This window comes from Nipponia nippon, unplaced genomic scaffold (assembly GCF_047370975.1).
Source record: "Nipponia nippon isolate SJK-2023a ecotype South Korea unplaced genomic scaffold, ASM4737097v1 scaffold_8, whole genome shotgun sequence".
NCBI classification, from domain to species: Eukaryota; Metazoa; Chordata; class Aves; order Pelecaniformes; family Threskiornithidae; genus Nipponia; species Nipponia nippon.
In genome coordinates, this window is record NW_028262402.1 from 1,697,802 (window position 1) to 1,717,353 (window position 19,552).

At 36.1% G+C, this 19,552-nt stretch overlaps 1 protein-coding gene across 9 annotated transcripts in view; it reads left to right on the plus strand.

Moving 5' to 3' along the window:
• PTBP3 (polypyrimidine tract binding protein 3) overlaps nt 1–18,743 on the plus strand; it is a 53,669-nt gene extending 34,926 nt beyond the window's left edge. For 4 of the 9 annotated variants that reach the window (XM_087742729.1, XM_087742732.1, XM_087742728.1 and 1 more), the window contains 9 exons: nt 2,495–2,669; nt 5,889–5,966; nt 6,627–6,766; nt 9,404–9,437; nt 10,074–10,166; nt 10,702–10,918; nt 11,963–12,040; nt 17,078–17,194; nt 17,784–18,743. In XM_087742729.1, coding sequence (XP_087598855.1) covers nt 2,495–2,669; nt 5,889–5,966; nt 6,627–6,766; nt 9,404–9,437; nt 10,074–10,166; nt 10,702–10,918; nt 11,963–12,040; nt 17,078–17,194; nt 17,784–17,826 — 975 coding nt within the window. In that variant the 3' untranslated portion in view covers nt 17,827–18,743. Of the gene's footprint in view, nt 1–2,494; nt 2,670–5,888; nt 5,967–6,626; nt 6,767–9,403; nt 9,438–10,073; nt 10,167–10,701; nt 10,919–11,962; nt 12,041–12,746; nt 13,901–17,077; nt 17,195–17,412 lie in introns of those variants that run through there. The other 5 variants (XR_015701129.1, XR_015701130.1, XM_087742733.1 and 2 more) reach the window with 5 other exon arrangements.
• The last annotated feature ends 809 nt before the right edge of the window (nt 18,744–19,552 follow it).

Here is a 19,552-nt window from a genome sequence, read left to right on the forward strand (position 1 = left end):
CTTTATGTACATTTTCTGTGGTGAGTTAACCTTGGCTGGCTGCCAGACACCTACTGCTCTCACTTCCCTTCCTCAACAGGACAGAGGGAGAAAACAAGATGAAAACCTCGTGGGTCAAGATAAGGACGGAATTGCTCACCAATTACCATCACAGGCACAAGAGACTCAACTTAGGGAAGATTGATTTAATTTATTGCCAATTAAAAATAAAGTAGGACAGTGAGGAATGAAACCAAAAGTAGAAACACCTTCCCCACACTCTTACTCCTTCCCAGGCTCAACCTCACTCTCAATCCTTCAACCTCCTCCCGCCGAGCGCCGCAGGGAAATGGGGAATGAGGCTTTCAGTCAGTGCATAACACTTTCTTTGCTGCTCCTTCCTCCTCACACTGTTCTCCTGCTCCAGTGTGGGTCCTTCCCATGGGATACAGTCCTTCACAAGACACTCCAATGTGGGTCCTTCCCACGGGCTGCAGGTGGATATCTGCTCCACTGTGGACCTCCATGGGCTGCAGGGGGACAACCTGCATCACCATGACCTTCTCCAGGGGAATCTCTGCTCTGGTGCCTGGACCACCTCCTCCTCCCCATCCTTCTCTGACCTTGGTGTCTGCAGGGTTGTTTCTCTCACATTTTTCTCACTCCTCTCTCTCCCAGCTGTTGCACAGTGTTTCCTACCCTTTCTTAAACATGTTATCACAGAGGGGCTACCAGTGTTCTGACTGGCTCTGCTTTGGGCAGCAGCGGATCTGTTTTGGAGCTGGCTGGAACTCACTCTCTCCAGCACGGGGCAGCCCCTGGTCTCTTCCCACAGAAGGACAGCAGCCACCCCACTACCAAAACTTTCACACGTAAAGCCAATACATTTCTTTTTTCAAAACAGCTTTTCAAATTAGTTTCCATATAATAGCTAAATATTTTAATTTCTAGAAAATATTGTTAATTTCCTCATGGGGAAGTAGTTTCATAATTAAATATTAAGAGCTGAGACCTCAAAGATTTTTGCAGAAGGGACAGCAGTGTTACAAATCATCACATTATAATACTTGAGCTGTGAAGTAAAAAATAAAGACAGAAAACAAAATACTTCACTTACCTGAAACTAATCATGAGATGCTTTGTATTTCTCTTTAATCTATGTGGTCACCTCAATATTAGTAAATAAATAAAATAAATTTGAAAGTTCCCATGGAAGGTATATAGAAGAATAGATTCTGCGAAGTATTAAGTGGTATTTAGCATTTGTTTTTTTCAAAAAATTACCAAAAGACTAGAGTGAATGGAACTTTTATCCTACTTTTGTTATTGAAGTTGACTTTATTCTCAGCTTCAAAATTAAAGGCACAGAACATTTATCTATTGCTATTTGCACTTTAGTCCAGTAGGTAAATTCACTATGTGGTTTAGAGATTAAGTATATATTTGAAATTAGTAAAGGTAGTTGGGATTATAGCCTGTTTGTTAGCAATAGCATCATTTCTTAAAGAACAGTATTAATAATAAATAATACCCTATTAAAGATTTCACAGAAATTATAATTTCAGTCTAGATTATATCAAATAATTATAACAAACCAGTATCTTTTGAGTGGTTTTTCCTCCTTCATCCATCATGATTCTTTTTTGACTGTTATAGGCCAAAAATACTAATTCAGTGATCTTTCTGAGCGTAGCCACTTTTCGAAAGACAGATTTTATAGAGTCATTTAGGTTGGAAAAGACCCTTAAGATCATCGAGTCCAACTGTAAACCTAGCACTGCCAAGTCCACCACTAAACCATGTCCCTAAGCACCACATCTACGTGTCTTTTAAATACCTCCAGAGATGGGTACTCAGCGACTTCCCTGGGCAGCCTGTTCCAGTGCCTCACTACCCTTTTGGTGAAGAAATTTTTCCTAATATCCAATCTAACCCCACCCCCGGTGCAACTTGAGGCCGTTCCCTCTCATCCTGTCACTTGTTACTTGGGAGAAGAGACCGACCCCCACCTGGCTACAGCCTCCTTTCAGGTAGCTGTAGAGAGCAATAAGGTCTCCCCTCAGCCTCCTCTTCTCCAGACTAAACAACCCCAGCTCCCTCAGCCATTTCCTCATAGGGCTTGTTCTCTAGATCCTTCACCAGCCTAGGTAAGGGACAGTTCCATACAATAAACATCTCCAAATTAGTACTGCTACTTGCATTTGATACCCTGTGTTGAGACAAGTAAGATTAGAAGCACAGCTAGAAAAACAAGTCATGCTTAAAGCTAGGTTTTGTCCATTGGCACAAGGCGACTTCATCCTTACTAATTAGTGGACTACACTGGTACTCTACACAGGATATTTAGGTGAGGATAGTGGCCATGTAATTGTCTACTTGGTGTTTAAAAGCAGCACCTTAAAAACAGAGGATGAATTTCTGTTTGGATACAATTGTGCGGTGAAAATAAAATAAACTTACAGTGGTGGCTGCCACTATGTGTTTTGCCTCTGAAAATGTGATTATTTTTCTTCAGGGTCTGGATGGCCAAAGTATCTACACTTTGTGCTGCACTCTGCATATTGATTTTTCCAAGTTAACTAACCTTAACGTAAAGTACAACAATGACAAAAGCAGAGATTTCACTCGCCTTGACCTTCCTTTTGGTGAGGGCCAGCCACCCCTGGAGCCATCCATAGCAGCTACCTTTGGTAAGAAACCTTCACTTTTAGTGATAAATACACAATAAGATCATTATGCTTTTTACGTTGCATTTATGCTCTGGCTTCATAACAGGTTCACAGAAGCGCACATTGTGTACATTTCTGTTTGTTAGGTCCAGCGAAGTTTGTATGGAAAGCAGAAAGTCCTACTCATGATAAATTAATATCTGAAACTATAACATGAGGAATGCTCTTGGGCAAATTCAAAGTGTTGTCAAAAACTACATTTGTAAAATGCTGTGAAATGGTATCATTGGTACAGTTAGAATAATAAATGTTGCATGTCAGAACGGTCAATGGCAGTCATCCACAATTGACACTGATTGCCTAAAACTGCTTGAAAATAAGTGTTTTAAGGGTGTTAGCTCTTTTTTATTGGTATTTTAGGATAACTGCCTGCTGTAGCAAACAAAACCATAAGAAACTTAGAAATGCTACACTTATTTATGTATGTTTTGTAGTCACCTTCTGAAAGATAAAATTTTAGAAACTTTCTTGAATTTTAGAAGTCACTTCCATGGCATAGAGGAGACAGCATCTGTTTGAAGACACACTGGAGAAGCCTTTTTGGCATAAATAGCTCATGCATGCTCATTTAATCATTTGGTAATAATGCAAATCATCAAACAGATAAATCTGATGACCAGGCAGAAGTGCTCACAATGCAATTTGAGTGATTTTAGCTATTTTTCTTCCTCTCTAATGACAACCATTAGCAATAATACACAGCTAAGGACTGTCAGCTGTTGCATAGGTATCTAAGTACTGTCCAGTTGGTTAGAACAGCAGCAAGGGCTGGGAAAGAATTCCCTTTTTTCCTTTAGTTTTCTGTGATAGCTAGGGCAGATACTGGGTTTGGTTTGTTTTTTTTGGATAGTTGGCTTTATTAGCTTAGATTAGAGTAAGAAAATGAGTTGCACTCACTGCTTTCTTGGTTGTTTTTGCTGGTCCCCTTAAAGGTAGACCTTGGATCTTTATGTAACGTACAACTGTCTTTATAATTTTTTTGAGGATTTGCCATACAGTGTCATGGAAACATGCTGTTACAGATCTGATATGTTCTGATAATTAGACTTACACAATTTGAAATGTCAATGAAAGGGGAAGGTGCAATTAGAGTAGATTAAGGACAAACATGCTTGTAGAGCAGAGATAAAATTGTATGCATGCTTTTGGAGGATAACACAGGAGTGCTTCTCCATGTCCTTCCACCTCACTCGTCCAAGCTTGTCATTGCTAGCAATCTCATTTTCAGTCTGAACATTTACTGTAACAGTAAGAAGAGCGGAGGTGATGGTGTAAAGAAGAGTCTGACGTCTGTATCAAAATCTGTTCGTAGTGCAGTCATAGTGAAGCAGCTCCATAGATATTTTTCTTTTAAAAAAGTAGCTGTAGACAGGGAGAAGCATGCTCTTAGCTTTCCTGTCAGAGGTGACAACATGCATATGTTGCCATAGGCATGTTTTGATAGTCCTCAGTTGCATGACATGAGGAAAAGGTGTTAGGAGTCGTGTCAGCACTTACACTTCCTATGTTATTACTAGTGGATGTAGTTTGGATGAAGAGTTATAAGATAAAGCAGGTAACTATCAGAATAATACATCCGTTTTTTCTGTAGACTTGAAGTGATCTTAATAGCAAAACTGAACTGCTCTTGAAACTTGTTTTTTTCTCTTTTTTTGTTTTCTTTTGTTTTGTTTTTAATGGAAAAGATACTGCACTATAAACAAGCAGATTTTGTGAATGTTTTGCATTTAAAGAGTTCCCTCACCCAGTGAGCATAAGCAGAGATACATGAATTAGCTTGCTTTGAAAGCTAGTTGCTAGCCATGAAGCAAATGATTTTACACATTAAAAAAATGCAACAAAGAATTCCAGATCTTTCTGCATTAGCTCTGTTTGACAATTTTAACCTGCCTGATTTTGGTATCAGTGTGCAACATGCAGGTCTCATTTGGCAGAATAAAAGTGCTTTATCTATTTCTTCATTAATGTTTCCATTACCATTCTTGGATTGTGACTAAGTGATTAATACCCATGTTGCCAGCACTTGTCAGTATAATGCACCAGTGTGTGCATTTCAAGAACAGGATGACTTGCTTTGGTGTGATAAATTTATTCAGTTGTTTGTATGAAAGACACTTTGTTGCCACAGATAAGAGGAGGTGTAATGTGATGCAATATTCATGGATACTTGATCTGTGGTGTCTGTTTCACTTGTTGTTGTTGTAATTCATAACAGATACTTCTTATGGTATTGTATCATTCCTGTCAATAACCATCTGTTAGTGAATGTAGCTATTTTAGTCAACAGTGGAGGTTTGAGCAGTAAAGCAGACATATTGCCAGGCTTGCAGGATGTATTTGCTGATTATACATGTCCCGTTTGAAAAAAAATCTAGTGTGCTAGCATATGAACGAATCCACAGCTCAAGCCTGTATCTAACATGCCTCAGAACACAGGTTTGTGTGCTGCCCTGGGTAGTGCTTAACTCCACATACAAATGTGAAAATCACTGAACTATCTTTGAGGCCGGGACTCTCCATATGTTGATATTCCAAATCTGTTTCATGCTTGTGATTGCCAGGAGAACCATAAAAAACACTGGTTATTTATGAAGTAATACAAGCCGGGAAAGTACATCTCCTTAAAAAGCAAAATACATATGGTGTATGCATCTCAATAGCTAGTAAAATTCAGAACTTCAGATTCATTGTGGTTGTTTATTGTATTATGGGCATTGTATTTAGCCCACAGTGGTTTTAGAAATATCTAGGAAATAGTTATACCTCATCACTGCAAAACGTCTTTGAGTGTATTTACTTCCAGAAAATTTCTAGAATGCATTTCCATTGTGTGAATAAAAACCGTTGAACATTGCACAACAGGTCTCTTAACGGATACTACTCCATGCTGTGCTTTCCTATTCAAACTTGTCTAAATTACATTTTGCCCCGATTTCATTTTAAAGAGGGACATTGAGGCTGATCGGAGTATTTGCCTTCAAAAGTGGCTGAAAATTGTCTTTGTAAAACATAGAATCTTGGATTTCAATGAGAGTTTTTAACCCAAATGTTTTATAAAAGATATAATCACGGACTGAAGTCAGAATAGCAACACTGGAAGCTGATTCTTATTGCTGAAGTCTCTTCTGTTTTCTAAAAATTCTGAAATCTGTTTTCATTAGATGTGTCTGCTCTCTCTAGGCACCCAAAATGTCATCTTCCCATCATATGCAGGGGCTGCAGGGTTTGCCCCAGTCATGGGCTTTGCTGAAGGTGCTGGTAAGTTTCTATTTTCTAAAAATGTGGTGTTTGCATTTGGGGCTAGTGGTCTATCTGAATACACCTGTGTTCAGAGCAAATTGTTTTCAAATATAGCAGTCAGAACACAATGTTCATTTGAGTCATTCTGATTCTCTTTCTCATATTATTCAGTAAAATTACTTTCTGTAATAAAAAATATATGCTGATGTAATTTATCATTTAATAAGCGAAGAAATTAAATGCCATGATAAAGATTACCTGCAAGAGAAGAAACTGTAAGCATCTGTGTTTCTAAGAATCATGATACTTCAGTGACATTCAAAGCTAAAGCAGGAAGTCTCCCTTTTTCTGGCTATAAAATGAGAAGTAAGTAGTCTTCTAGACTCAGCAATCTTTTTCTTTCTAGCACACAATGAACTGTGCTAAATTATTTTTCTTCTTTCTTGGGCTGCAATTTATGTCCCCTTTTGTTTGGGTCTGTTGGCGTAGCTGAATATTTCTTCATCTCAGGAGGGGAGGTGCTTCCTGCTTTATTGGTCAGATACTAGGAATAACTCAGTTCCTTAAAAGCGTTTTGTAATTGAATAGTGATGTTTTTGCGAAACATAACCTGCTTTTGTCTTCTGGAATGTCTTCTCCACTTTGAGATGTCAAGTGATGCTATTAAAACCCTTCCAGGTCTCTTGGTTCCACCTGTTCCTGGAGCACCTAGTTCTCTTGCAGTCCCCGCATCTGCAGCGCCTGGACAGATAACTGTTCCTGGTGTTTCTGGTGTTCCAGGAAATTCTGTTTTACTGGTCAGCAACCTCAACCCTGAAGTAAGTTTGATTGGTGACTGATACTGATGCGAGTATCAACTTGTACCAACTGCCAGAATCCTTCTTGCAAATTGACATTAGCTGAAGGAATAAGAGAGGAAATCTCTATGCTAATATAAAAACAGGACAGCTCTATTCTTGTTTGAGATAGTTTGCAATATTGACGAGGTTTAAAAACTCCAGTCAGCAGTCACAAGCTTCCTAACACAATTTACTTTAGGAAACCTATGTTAACAGTGTAGCTAGTAATTAGAGAAAAGTCTATGGTCAGATGTGAGAAATGTTTGAAGAGGTAAACAACAGCTATTATGACTAAACCTACTGGTATCTCAATAGGACTCCTCCGTGTGGTACTTTATCATTAGAGAAGCTAAAGAATTTTTCATTTGTTACAAAACATGAGGAGTTAGAGAAACAGGAGGGAATAGAAAAAGAGATAAAAGCATACCAAATCAAGTACCTTTCAAAACATTGATAGGAACTTTCTAGTTTTGCAACTTTTCCCAGGTTGGAGAGGAAGAACACAGGTGCACTTGGCTATTGACATCACTGTAAATCCATTTTTAAAAGTTAATAAATACACATGTTCACTTTTCATAGTACCACACAGATTTTTTTCATATGTTGGCAGTAAAATTGCCAAGGACAACTTGGGTAGTTATTTTTATAGTGGAAATGACATAGACTGTTCTATAAGCTTACTGCTGTTACTCAAATATTACACATTGATCTGTGCTTAAGTAAAAGCAATATACATCTCTTAAAAAAACCAATGAAAATCAAGCTTTACCAAGGCCATGACTTAAAACACAATTCTACTTGACTGTTGATAAGCAGTTCTACTACAGCAATGTAAAATTCTTGTTTGTTTTACACCCTTATTAGATGCACTTAACCATAAAACTGGTAATATTAGGAGTTATTGGCAAAATGGAAGTTATCTTCATATTACTGTTGTTGAAAAATCTGTTGACCAGTTCCTTTAATCTTTAAGTAATTGCTGTGTTTCCGGTTTTGTACTAATAGCTGAATTCCACAGTAAGCATCAAAAGAAAGCTGTAGATTAGGACTGTAAGACAAGTCAATTTTTCTTTGATTTGTCAATATATCTCATCAGTTAATTTCTGATGATTGCTGTGGACGTGCTTTCTGTAGCTGATTATTCAAGATGATTCTCTGAGTCTTAAGAGTGTGTTTTTTTTAAGAATAAGCATATGTGAAGCATAGGTCAAAGCTATTTTTAGGGCATTGCTGCTTTACTTAATACTAATCATATCTAAGAAATTATGTAGAACTTTGTGCACAATGCATGATACAACATAAATGCATTAAATAATTCTCAACTTCTTAAAAGGTAAAAAATAAGAATGTGCAACAACATTAATTGTTGGAAATATAAGTTGTTGTAAATACATTTTTTGGCTACTGTATAACACTTGTTCTTCATTAGTGGTTGTCTGAGCCCTGTCGCTTCTTTTCCTGTGTATAGGAAATCTGGTTGACTTTATTTCAATTTATATTTCTCCCCTGTTGCAGGGTTTCAGTGTGCATTTGAACATTCCCTCATGACTTTTAAATTAGCTGGTTTTGTCTTTCAAAAACCATTTTTTACTAGAAATTTTGCAGTCTCATTTGCTTAAGAAATGTCTTTAAATAAACTCAGTGCTGAATTAAAATATTTGGTCCAGAAGGGTAAACTCTAGAAGCATTTAAATTTTACAGTGGTAGTAATTGTTCCTTATCACTAAATGCTGATGATAAACCAGTACGGGCTTACACTTAGGCTGCAATATCTTCTGGTTTTAAATAATTTAGGTATGTTTGGTACACATTTCAAACATTGTGAACTGAGAAGGAATAGGGCTAGAAAGTGTGAGTAGTGCTTCTGATACCCAGGTATTTTTAGTATTCATTACTGGCAAAACCTTTGCCTCAGCTGAATAAAATCTGGCTGCATTAGGGTGTAAATCTTTGGTGCCTGGGGAGCTTGGTACACAAGGATTTAATTAAAAATCACTGAAGAAATATTATTTCTTTCAATATTTAGCTTTATGTTCACAGCTTCTAATCAAACACAATTCAAATACCACTTTCTATGTGTTTCATATATAAACAGTTAAATGTTATGTGTATCACTTTAGCACGTAATGGTCAGGTACAGAGATGAAGATGAAACTGAAAACAAAGCAAACACATTTTGCAGCAACTGTTTTTAGTTTTGTAGGTGTTGTTGGCTGTTTAGAAAATACAAAGGAGTTCTTGAGTTCTATTTCTAGTTTAGCAAATGGCTTTCATTTTTCAGGGAATGAACTCCTAGCTTGGAAAGAATAAGTTCAAATAATTAAGCCACTTAATATATCAGTAACTTCTTCAGCATGACAGACTGAGTCTTGAGTGATGAAAATGCATGAGCTGAAGTGTTAGCTTGTTCAAATATTTTTATACGTGCATAGCAAATATATATTAACAAGAATGCTATACACTGTAGCTATTGCAGGGAATGGCTTTTGGAGAGACAGGTTTATGTGTTAGTGTGCAGTATCTCTTCCGTTCTTTTTGTTTACCATGCACTTATGCAATAGATTTCTTTATTTGCATGGCTTTAAAAATAATATACTCATTTTATCATTTAAACAGGCTATCACACCACACGGACTTTTCATCCTGTTTGGTAAGATATGTTAAATATACCTTGAGAAACTACGGGGCTAGCATTCTTTTTATTTATCTGACATATGCTGGTTAATGCAAGCTCCATTGTTCTGTCCTTGTCCAGAAAATGCACTGGAGAATGTGCTGGTTTTAAAATTACAATAATTTGAGTCAGTGGTTGTGGGCCATAGGTACCAAAAAGGCAAAATGGTTACAGTGTCAGAAGAATTTCAGTGTGTGGTCCAATTTGTCTACTACAAAGAATGGGAAAGCAAAGTAAAATAAAAAACAAAGATTGCATCAGAGGAAATGGAGTACAGAATTGGCACGTACGTTAGCTGCAGAGGGCAATGTTTGTTGGCAGAGTAATATTTTAATATGCCTCTGTTAAGAGGACTTTAACACTGTTGCACTATTTAAAAGCTGAACATAAACATGCAGTTTTATGACTGGGATCCTGGGGTTTTTCCCCCATTTCTAAGCCTCAGAAAATAATAAACACACTTTAAAGCTCCCCTTCATACTAATATTCTAACCCACCTGTTTAATGAGGTGATTATTTTTTGTAACACTAGTGTTAGTCAAAAGAAACAGACTTGCCCTTGTGCTGTTTGTAGTAATGCTCTGGACAAATTTCCTTTCTGGATTTCCACAGGTGTGTATGGTGATGTGCATCGTGTGAAGATCATGTTTAAGAAAAAGGAAAATGCTTTGGTTCAGATGGCAGATGCAACCCAGGCTCAATTAGGTACTGATTTTTAAGGCACAGTTATGCTTCAAACTGGCGTGAGTGTGATACAGATGATAAATTCGCCTTTTGTCAGTGACAAGCATAAACAAATTAAATCCATCATTTTGATGCTTTACTGCATACAAACATTTCCTTGTATATGTTGATAATGATCTCTTTGCTTTCATGTAAACAAATTATTTTCCTGTAGTAGTTTAAAAAAAAATTCTGTGAATCTCAATCTAGTAAATGTTAGAATTAAAACATCATACAATTTTCCTGTAGTTTATCGTACATCTAGCTATTTAAGAATAATGAACTGCTCTTTATTGAAATGCTGTTTTGCATTTTTGTTGCATTTAGACTGGAGGTTATATTAAACCCTTACACTTGTTTTAAATATAATGTTATGACGTAGCCCACCTGGTAGACACGAAGTTGCAGTTTAAATTTAAAATGTGAAATCTGACACTAAATAGAAGACAGTATTCAAAGAATCCATTTTTTCTTCCCCTCCCTTCATTCCTGTCTCAATTATGTTTCCACTGGTTAGCTATCAGCAACTTGAATGGACAGAGGCTTTATGGAAGGGTCCTCCGTGCTACTCTTTCAAAACATCAGACAGTTCAACTTCCTCGTGAGGGACAAGAGGGCCAAGGTCTGACAAAGGACTATAGCAATAGCCCTTTACATCGCTTTAAGAAGCCTGGCTCTAAGAATTTCCAAAATATCTTTCCTCCATCTGCCACCCTGCATCTCTCCAACATCCCGTGAGTATCTGCATGTGTGATTTAGGAAAGATGAGTTTTTTTAGGGTATGTTCTTAAGTTACAAAGTCTGACATGAGCTTTAAATTTCCTTGGCCTTCTACATTTTCCGGCGAATTTGGGTCATTCTTCTGTGTAATTAAAAATAAGTGAACTCTTTAACTGTCACTTTTTTATTGTTAGCAAAGAGGATAACTGACTGAATGCTCTTCTTTATGAGTTTTAATACAGTTTACATTTTCTTGAGAATATGTTTTTGGTTTTCATGTATTAAGTCCTGTGTTATAAATTTTTGCAAAGACTAAAGACTGGTTTTTGAGATAATGTACTGGAGTTACGTTACATCAAATTCATCATTGGCATCATTATTTAATGTAGATACAGTTTTTAATCATTCTAACACTTTTTAAAGAACAGTTTCTACAGAATTCGGACCTCTTACATAGAAGGGAAGCTGTTTCAAAAAAAAATGTATTAAGAATTGTGTTCTTTCAAACTGAAACAACCTTTTTTCCTATCTAGAATGTTGTCAATGATGTGTGGAGTGACAGCCAAACATAAGTTTTTACAGGCTTCTTTTGTTCAGCAGCTGTGCAGGGAGGGAAAAGGGAAAACTATGGAATTTTGTCCAAATAAGGGGGGGGGGGGGGGGGGGAAGAGACACTTAGAAAATATTTTTTTGAGTAAAATAGAAAACTTTCAAAATTGAAAATATGTGAAGCACACTAGCAGTAATTACAAGATTAAAGGTATTTTCAAAGGTACTGGTTAAGATCTTAAGTGATTTTTATGCAATCTAAATTTAACTGGGGGAGGATGAAAAGCAGTAGAGTGTATTTGAAATATTTTTGTAGCACACTGTGGGGCTAAATCTTAGTGTGAAAGCAAAGATGTTTGGGCTAAAGTGTTGACATGGCTTGAGTTGGTGGAGATAGTTTTTGCTGTTCAAATTTAATTTAGAAGGCAGAATTGAGATTTTGATACTATTACTGAACTCTGTGCTCTTTTACAAGTTGAGGGGCGTTTGTTTGCTTTTTTTTTAAATAGGCCTTCTGTTAGTGTTGATGATCTGAAGAAACTTTTTGCAAGTACTGGATCTACTGTGAAAGCCTTCAGATTCTTCCAGTAAGTTCTCTTGTAAAAATGCTGAGCAAGCTTTCATCCTGGAAGACAACTAATTGCTTTTTTGGGGGGGAAATTCCCTGTGTATATAACTATAGGCAAAATTCCATGTGGGTATATCTATAGGCAAAAGCTGTACAGCTGTGACAATTTTTATGATAATTCTAATCTTAAAATTTTAAATGGGATACTCTGTTAGCATAATTAAATGAAAATTATTCAGCCTTTTGACAAATTCCATATGTATTCAAAGTAACATAAGTTTAAGGAAAGTAAATATTCGCTTCTTTAAAAAGAAATCCAAGCTATGTATATGTAAAATGTCATGTAAAAGATGACAGTGAATCTGCGCTAACATTCATTAAGGTTGCTTGGCAGCATTATTTTAGCCTGATCATAACTGCTAGAATAATCCCATATATATGGACAATACAAGTGTTTCTTAGAGGTCTTCAAGCCTTATTTCAACCCTGGTTTTTGAAGTGCAGTATAGTGGAAGAATGGCATGGCTGTAGGCCATTGATCTGCGAAATTTGTTTAGTTTTATTATCTCCTTATTTTAGCAGGTGCATAACTAATTCTGATTCTTTCGCTGTACAAGCATTCAGTGTGTGTGATGTGGCTGAAAAAATACTTGCGTCACTTTTCTGTGTTGGCTAGTGCAATGAAAATTTGGTTATGATTAATAATGTTTTTTACTGTACTTCAGGACAGATTGCAAAATGGCTCTTATCCAGCTGGGCTCTGTGGAAGAAGGGGTTCACGCTCTCATTATGCTTCACAATCATGACCTTGGAGAAAACCATCACCTCCGAGTTTCCTTCTCAAAATCTACAATCTGACTTTTCTGTGAACTTACCTTTTAAGACTGCATCACAGTTTTAGTAAAATCTTCAAATACAGACAGAAACAGCTGTGACCAGCTCTGTCTCTTAAAAGAAAAAGCTCATTCATACACAAAGAATTAAGTGATGATCATTTCTGATCTTTAGCTGCCAGTATGCGATCAAAGTTTAATATTCATCCATAGAAAGAGTCTTATGTGAAATTCCTTTAGCAACAATATTTATCATGAAATTTCCTACTTTAAAATTATATTTTGAGAACGTCCTTTTAGCTTTTGTTTGAAATCAGCCTTACAAAACATTTTAGAGTGCTTTTACAATATACCAAACAAAAAGTATTTCTAACAAAATGGTAAATCTACTCTACACAGATTAAACACTAATTTGAATGTGAAATAGTGCTTGCATTTTTTGAAGAAAAGCAAGCATTGACTGTGAGTGTCCTCTAAATAGTATTTATGTTTCCAGGGTGTGTGTTCATACTTTGGCAAATCTTTACAAAAAACCAAAAAGTCTGTGCTGTTCATATGGGTTAAATTATTAGAGAAAAGGCAGTGCCTTCTCTCTGTGGAGTAAAAGATATTTGACAAGTTTCTTCAAGATGTGGTATCATCAGAGACATAGCTTGAATTAACCATGGGATGGAGGTTTGATGTCTTATTTTTACTATGAAGTGACGTTGTGTAGTAGTACTTTGGAGAAAATAAGACAAGAAAATAGTCCTGATTTAAAAGAATTTTTTACATTTCTTTAAAGAATAAAATGTTTACAATCTTATGGAAAATATTCAGGTCTATGATGGTTTGACAAATTTTTAAGAAGTTATTTTTGTTAAGGTCATCTTTGGGGGATAAAAAATTAAACAGCAAAAGTTTTTTGTACTACTATAATGTCTAATACTTAAATTACTGTGTATTTACTTAATTTCTTATTATGTGCCTTACTATGTGCTGATGATAAAATAGCTTAGAGTTTTATCTGAAGTACCTTGAAAAATATACTGTGGATTTTGTGAAAATTCTCTCTGTTTGGTCTTTTTGGAAATGTTTTCCTTGATACTTCAAAATATTTTTTTTTTTTCATTAAGTATACTCTGAATTCTAGTGTCTTGTGGTTTGGTATAGAGATTGGATAGAGGTGGGAATGAGCTTTAACTCATTGCATAATCATGTAGGGATTCTTCGAATTTACCTGGTTGCAGTTGTCTGATACCAGTACTTGGCTGAAAAAAATTTAACATCCAGAAAGATGCCCTAAAAAAAACCCTATATAGAAAGACCAAACAGCAAATTCACTCCAGTTTCTGGACTTCATCAAACTTTTTGAGAGACATCGGCTGTATCAGAATATTCTCTTTCAGGTTCCTGCATTTTCTCTCAGTAGTAAACTTCAAGTAATAAAGAGCTAGCATTCTTTCCTTTGTAAGTATGAAAAACTGTTTGATACTGAATGTCCATTTCTCTTTGGAGAAGAGGTGCAGTTAGTTTTTGTGTTGGAAGTATATATGAACTTTAGTGACTTCTGACTGTATTTTAAAAAGTTAAATTACATTTTAAGAGATTTTCTTTCTAGTATTTCCTTAACCACCTTTTAAAGAGGTATTCCTCTCAAACATAGCATTTGTTTACTTCTAACTATTGCAGAATTTGCTTCTGCTGTAATGCTTTGCCACACATTCATTTTGTTTTTTCATTGATTTGTATGAATAGTATGACTTTTTTCTATCTTTCTAGAAGAAAGGGCATGTTTTTACCATGATCTGAGTATTCTGGAGTAAGCTTCTTCAAGTTTTCTCTCTGAATTATTTTTGCAAAATCAGCAAGATACTAGCTTGCCTACTTTTAATGTATGTAAATTAATTAGAGGTGCAGCAGCCAATCGTAGTAAAGATGGTGCCAGACCTCTGTACTGCAACAAAAGTGTGCTATTTGACAGTAGATAAAATGCTGACTAAATACATATGTAGCTATAATAAGTGCTGTACACACAAATAAATAAATATTCAGAATGTACTATTTACTGGAAAGCTAAATTGGCTTAGGAATAATAGACAATGTTATCTTTGGGATTTGAGATAGTCTTTCCATTTTCCCCTTTCTGAAATAGCTAATTCAGTTTGGTGAAGTTTGAAACCAAATTTTTTTTTTAATTCATGCAAATAAGTAATTGTGTGGTGCCAGAGCACCACATTAAAAAGTTACACATTTATGATTTTAGCAAAGTGCAGTTGTAAGCAGGCTTGTTCATTTGCATAGGCGCTTTTTCACAAAGACACTTAATTCTAATTCATGTCTATGTTTTACCTTGTTAGCGGTCACATTGATACCAGTTGAAGAGAATCTTGCTGGACTGGGAATGTTCCTTGTTTACTGCATGTAAAGTGGTTTGATAATACTAGGCCATTATCCATAAAGTGCTTTGTCACTTTTCTTAAGAATTACAGCTACAGAGGAGAGAAATCATGTTAGTTCTGAATGTAACTCTAAAGCAGGAAAAAAGGAACCTTAAATTTGAGAGCTAATATTGGCACACATAATATCAGGAACAGTATATGTATACTGTCTGTGGAATATGTTATATGTGTATACAAACATGTGAATCACATGCATTTTCATTTATTGACTCTGATAGCAGAAGATGGGAAAACTTAATCAAACATAAAAGGATGAGGGCCTCTGACATTCTCCCAAAAAAAGAAAGGAATAATTTCTCAGTTTTAACTTAATGTTAGAGTATAGCTAATGCCAGCTCTGGACTCTTCGCAGTTCGAAATGTAAAAGTCTACAGTTTAAGTTAGGAGAGATTTACAATTTTTTAATTTGAGAAAAATCTGGGTGGTTCATATTTATGATGTTTGCTTTTTGGTTTTGTGCTACATTTATCATGTATCTTTTTTAACTCTCCTTTGTTGTTGTTCTGTTTCTGCAGCTGAATTATTCCTGTCAATTTACTTTTAGGTTTGTGTATATCTTAAAGATGCTGCCTCTTAGGGAGATCTGCTTTTACAAGAAGTGCAGAGAAGCTTCAAAACTAACAGTACATCTTAATGTTTGCTTAGCAGAATGAAGGCAATAGTTAAGGCTAGTTTATCTCATTCAGTATTCTGCCTTGAATAATTAAAAGCAAAAACGTAACCCCTTGTTTATCATAAGGCATTGTTAGTGAAGGATCAGGACAAAAGGAGTAATTCTTATACTTTGTGCTTGACTCATTAGTGCCTGGCTGCAAAAGCACAGTTGCATCTCAGTTCTTGATTCTCTAAAGCGTATATGAGCAGACCCCTTGACATCTGTGAAAAGAGAAGGATTTGGGAAAGAATGGGATTATTCTACAAATTCTTACAATGATGTACGTTGGAAAGGAACCTCTGGAGGCCTTAATCCTACCTCTCACTCAGATTAGGGCCAACTTTGAGCAGTTGCTCAGAGAATTGTCCAGTTAAGTTTTCAGTATTTCCAAGAATGGAGATTTCACAAATTGTGTGTTCTTCCCACTGCTCCAATGTTTGACTGCCCTCATTGTGAATTTTTTCCCTAATATGTAATTTGGCTTTAAACATACTGCATCCTGTATCTGTTGCCTTTTGTCCTGCTAAGTGTGCAACCCTCAGGAAGATTCTGGCTCCATCTTCTCTATACTGTGGCCTTAAATTGTTAAAGATAGGTTCATAATTTCTTTAATATAGGTTCTTAATTTCTATTTAAATAATTTGTGAAGTACCTGGTAATGTGCATAGTGTAACCCGGAACTTGTACTCGAAAACACTAGTGGTTATATTCTGACTACAGGTACTGGAAATGGTTGAGGGCAGAGTTCTCTGCCTATGTGTATGTCAAGTCCACAAATCAGCTCTGGGTTACCTCCAGCTCCATTTTTTTTTTTTTGGTGGATGCATGCTTGGTTCAAAGTGTAGTAAGGCCTTTTTAACAATCCAGGAGCAGTTTAGTGCCTTTTCAAATGACCTGTGATCTGTTGCATAATGATGAAACTTTTGCTTCTTTGAATTTCTTCGGATGTCTTTGAACAGAAGAACAAATTTCTGAAACTTTGATTAATAATTTTACTTGGTTGCCTTGTCTGCTGGTCCTGTCAGTTGCACTTTTTTTGTGCACCGACAGGTTGAGGTCCTTTTTATGCCTAAGATATTCCACATATCTGAGGAGATTTGCCTATATATGACATTTTTTGATTACAGATGGCAAACCGGTGTTTGTATGCTGAGAAAACTATTTGCTTTTGCTGATAAAACTGCCAGTGTGGTTTGTGGGATCAAATACCTTGCCCTCCTCCGATTCATGTTAGCAGGAGAGTGGTAAGTTCTTTTTTTATAAGGGATGTGGACCTATTACTTGTCATTGTATACTGTTAGCACATATTGCTGTTTTTCAAATGAGAGGTCAACTGCTTACTAACAGCAGTGTGTTGTTAACTAGACCAGAACTACCAGACTTCAAGTTGTTACCATTGTGCTGAAAGGGCACTGGTCAGATTGCACAGAATTTTTTCTTTAAATTAACTTTTATCTTCTAGCTGTCTTCTGAAGATTTGTTTGCTATAGACAAGACTGTTTGCCTGCTCTTTTCACAGCAAATCCTAACAGTTGTGAATTATTTCAAAAAAGAATGGAAAATTTCTGAGGTATTTAACTTCGGGGTTTTATTGCAGGGGGGATAGGGGACGGGAACAAAATTGGACCAAAGTTTATGTGCCTTCAGTAATTCTACATGTAGGGTTTTTTCATATCTATTGTTGTCTTAAGTGTAATAAATAGCTTTTTTTTTTCCCCCCCTGGAAACTATATTTATATTGTTAAAAATGAATGTTGTCAATTGGCTATAAAAGAAGTGAATTACAGCTGTTTCAATAGAGATTTAATTATCCCTCTGCCTTTACCATTGCAGGTTTTTTTCTTTTGTACTGCAATATGCAGGAATCCAAGCATAACCCACATATTTCCCACTTCGAATAGTAATAACATGTTGTGCCTGGAGCAGTCCCAAAGAAATGAAATGCTTATGTAGTTGAGGGTCCTTGATAGATGAAGAAAGCCTTTACCTTAACAGGCTAATGTCATCACTGTAAGCAGTTTTTCAGTTCTTGGAAACTGTGCATTATTTATGACTGGGAAGCTACCACCTATGTGCTTAGTTCATTTTAAGCACTTTCTAATTCTTTTTGAATATGTTATCCGCTTTCTGCAAAAGGTCACCCTAGAACTGCAGCAGCACAAGACAAAGGTTGCTAACTGAGCAGATTCCTGCATCAGAACATCGCCTCACTCTCCGACCAAAGACTGACTGTTCTGGTTTTACTGAGACATTTTGTGGAAAACCTGTGTTTTCTCTCACGTTCCTTTCTGATGGGAAGACCCAATGCAAAGTGGCCTTTACTTGAGACTGCTACTGGTGGATGAAACACAGTGGAAGATGAGATCGTAATGTGAACCAAATGGTGTGAGATAAGGCGGCAAAAGGTTAATGGACGACTTTTAGTACTGTATTAAAGACACACAAAGCATGGCTAAGAACTGCTGACATTCCCTCATTTTACATAATCTGTTCATAAAAGTTACCTTTCAGTTTATAAAACTGTTTATCTAACACAAGAAAATGCTGTAAATATTTGTAACATCATGTTTTTTTTGTTTTGTTTTTTTTTTTTAAACTTGGCAAAAAGTGTTTTGGGGAACAAATGAAAGTGTAACGTTTTTATATTAAAAAAAATATTGTCTTGTATATTTTAATAAGCAACAGCTTTCATTTGTAAAGCATCTTGTGGCATTGCATAAAAAGGATTCCATGTCTGTTGAGATGACTTAAAACTGAAAAGAAGGTGTAGTATTAAAGAAATGTATTTTCTGACTGTGTAGTGCATGGTTAATTTGATTTTGTTTATGCTGCAATATATTCTGTTTCTTTTAGGTTAGTGTGTTTGCCGATTACTTGGTATCTATACCTAACTCTTTTCCTAACTCTAGTTGTTGTAGCATGCCTTTTAATAAATGTCATTACAGCTGTACTCTCTTACATTTTTCTGTGTTCTTGTCTATTGCTTTGGGGTTTTTCTTGTTTTACAATTGTGCAGCTAATGATGTCTTATTTTCTGTTTTTTTTCTTTAGCATACATGGCTATCTAAGCAAAAGCTTTATATCAAAAGTATTTTAACAGGACTAATGCACACCTTCAACGGTAGTTGAAGTTCAGCAGCACCTGAACTTTCCCCTGAGCAGGGTAGAAATTTTCATTTGCAGTAGGATGGAAATCTATTCTACAACCCTGAGCCAATACAGCAGTTGAGGACTGCTTCATTCTTTGAGGCAGGGATGAAAAGTCTTCAAGTCTGGGGGCCTCATCAGTGAGAATTCTTTTGTTTTCTCTTTTACCGAGCTATACTCTTTTCTAGCCTTAGGATCCAAGTTTGTATTTACATTTTTTTAAATCTTTGTGCAAATGATAGTAGCTGAAAAAGATGGTCTGCTTTCAGCTTCCTGTTTCTCAGCTTCTTTGTTGATTGCTTTTCTTTCATACTCTTCTGCTTGTCCTTCTGTGTGTTATACAACACTAATTTAGATCCTTTTATTCTTGCATCCAAAATTCAGGATTGATGGTAAACAGGCAGTAGTCTAAAGCAATAGATATAAGTATGTGGGTGATGTGGGGACTGCAGTGC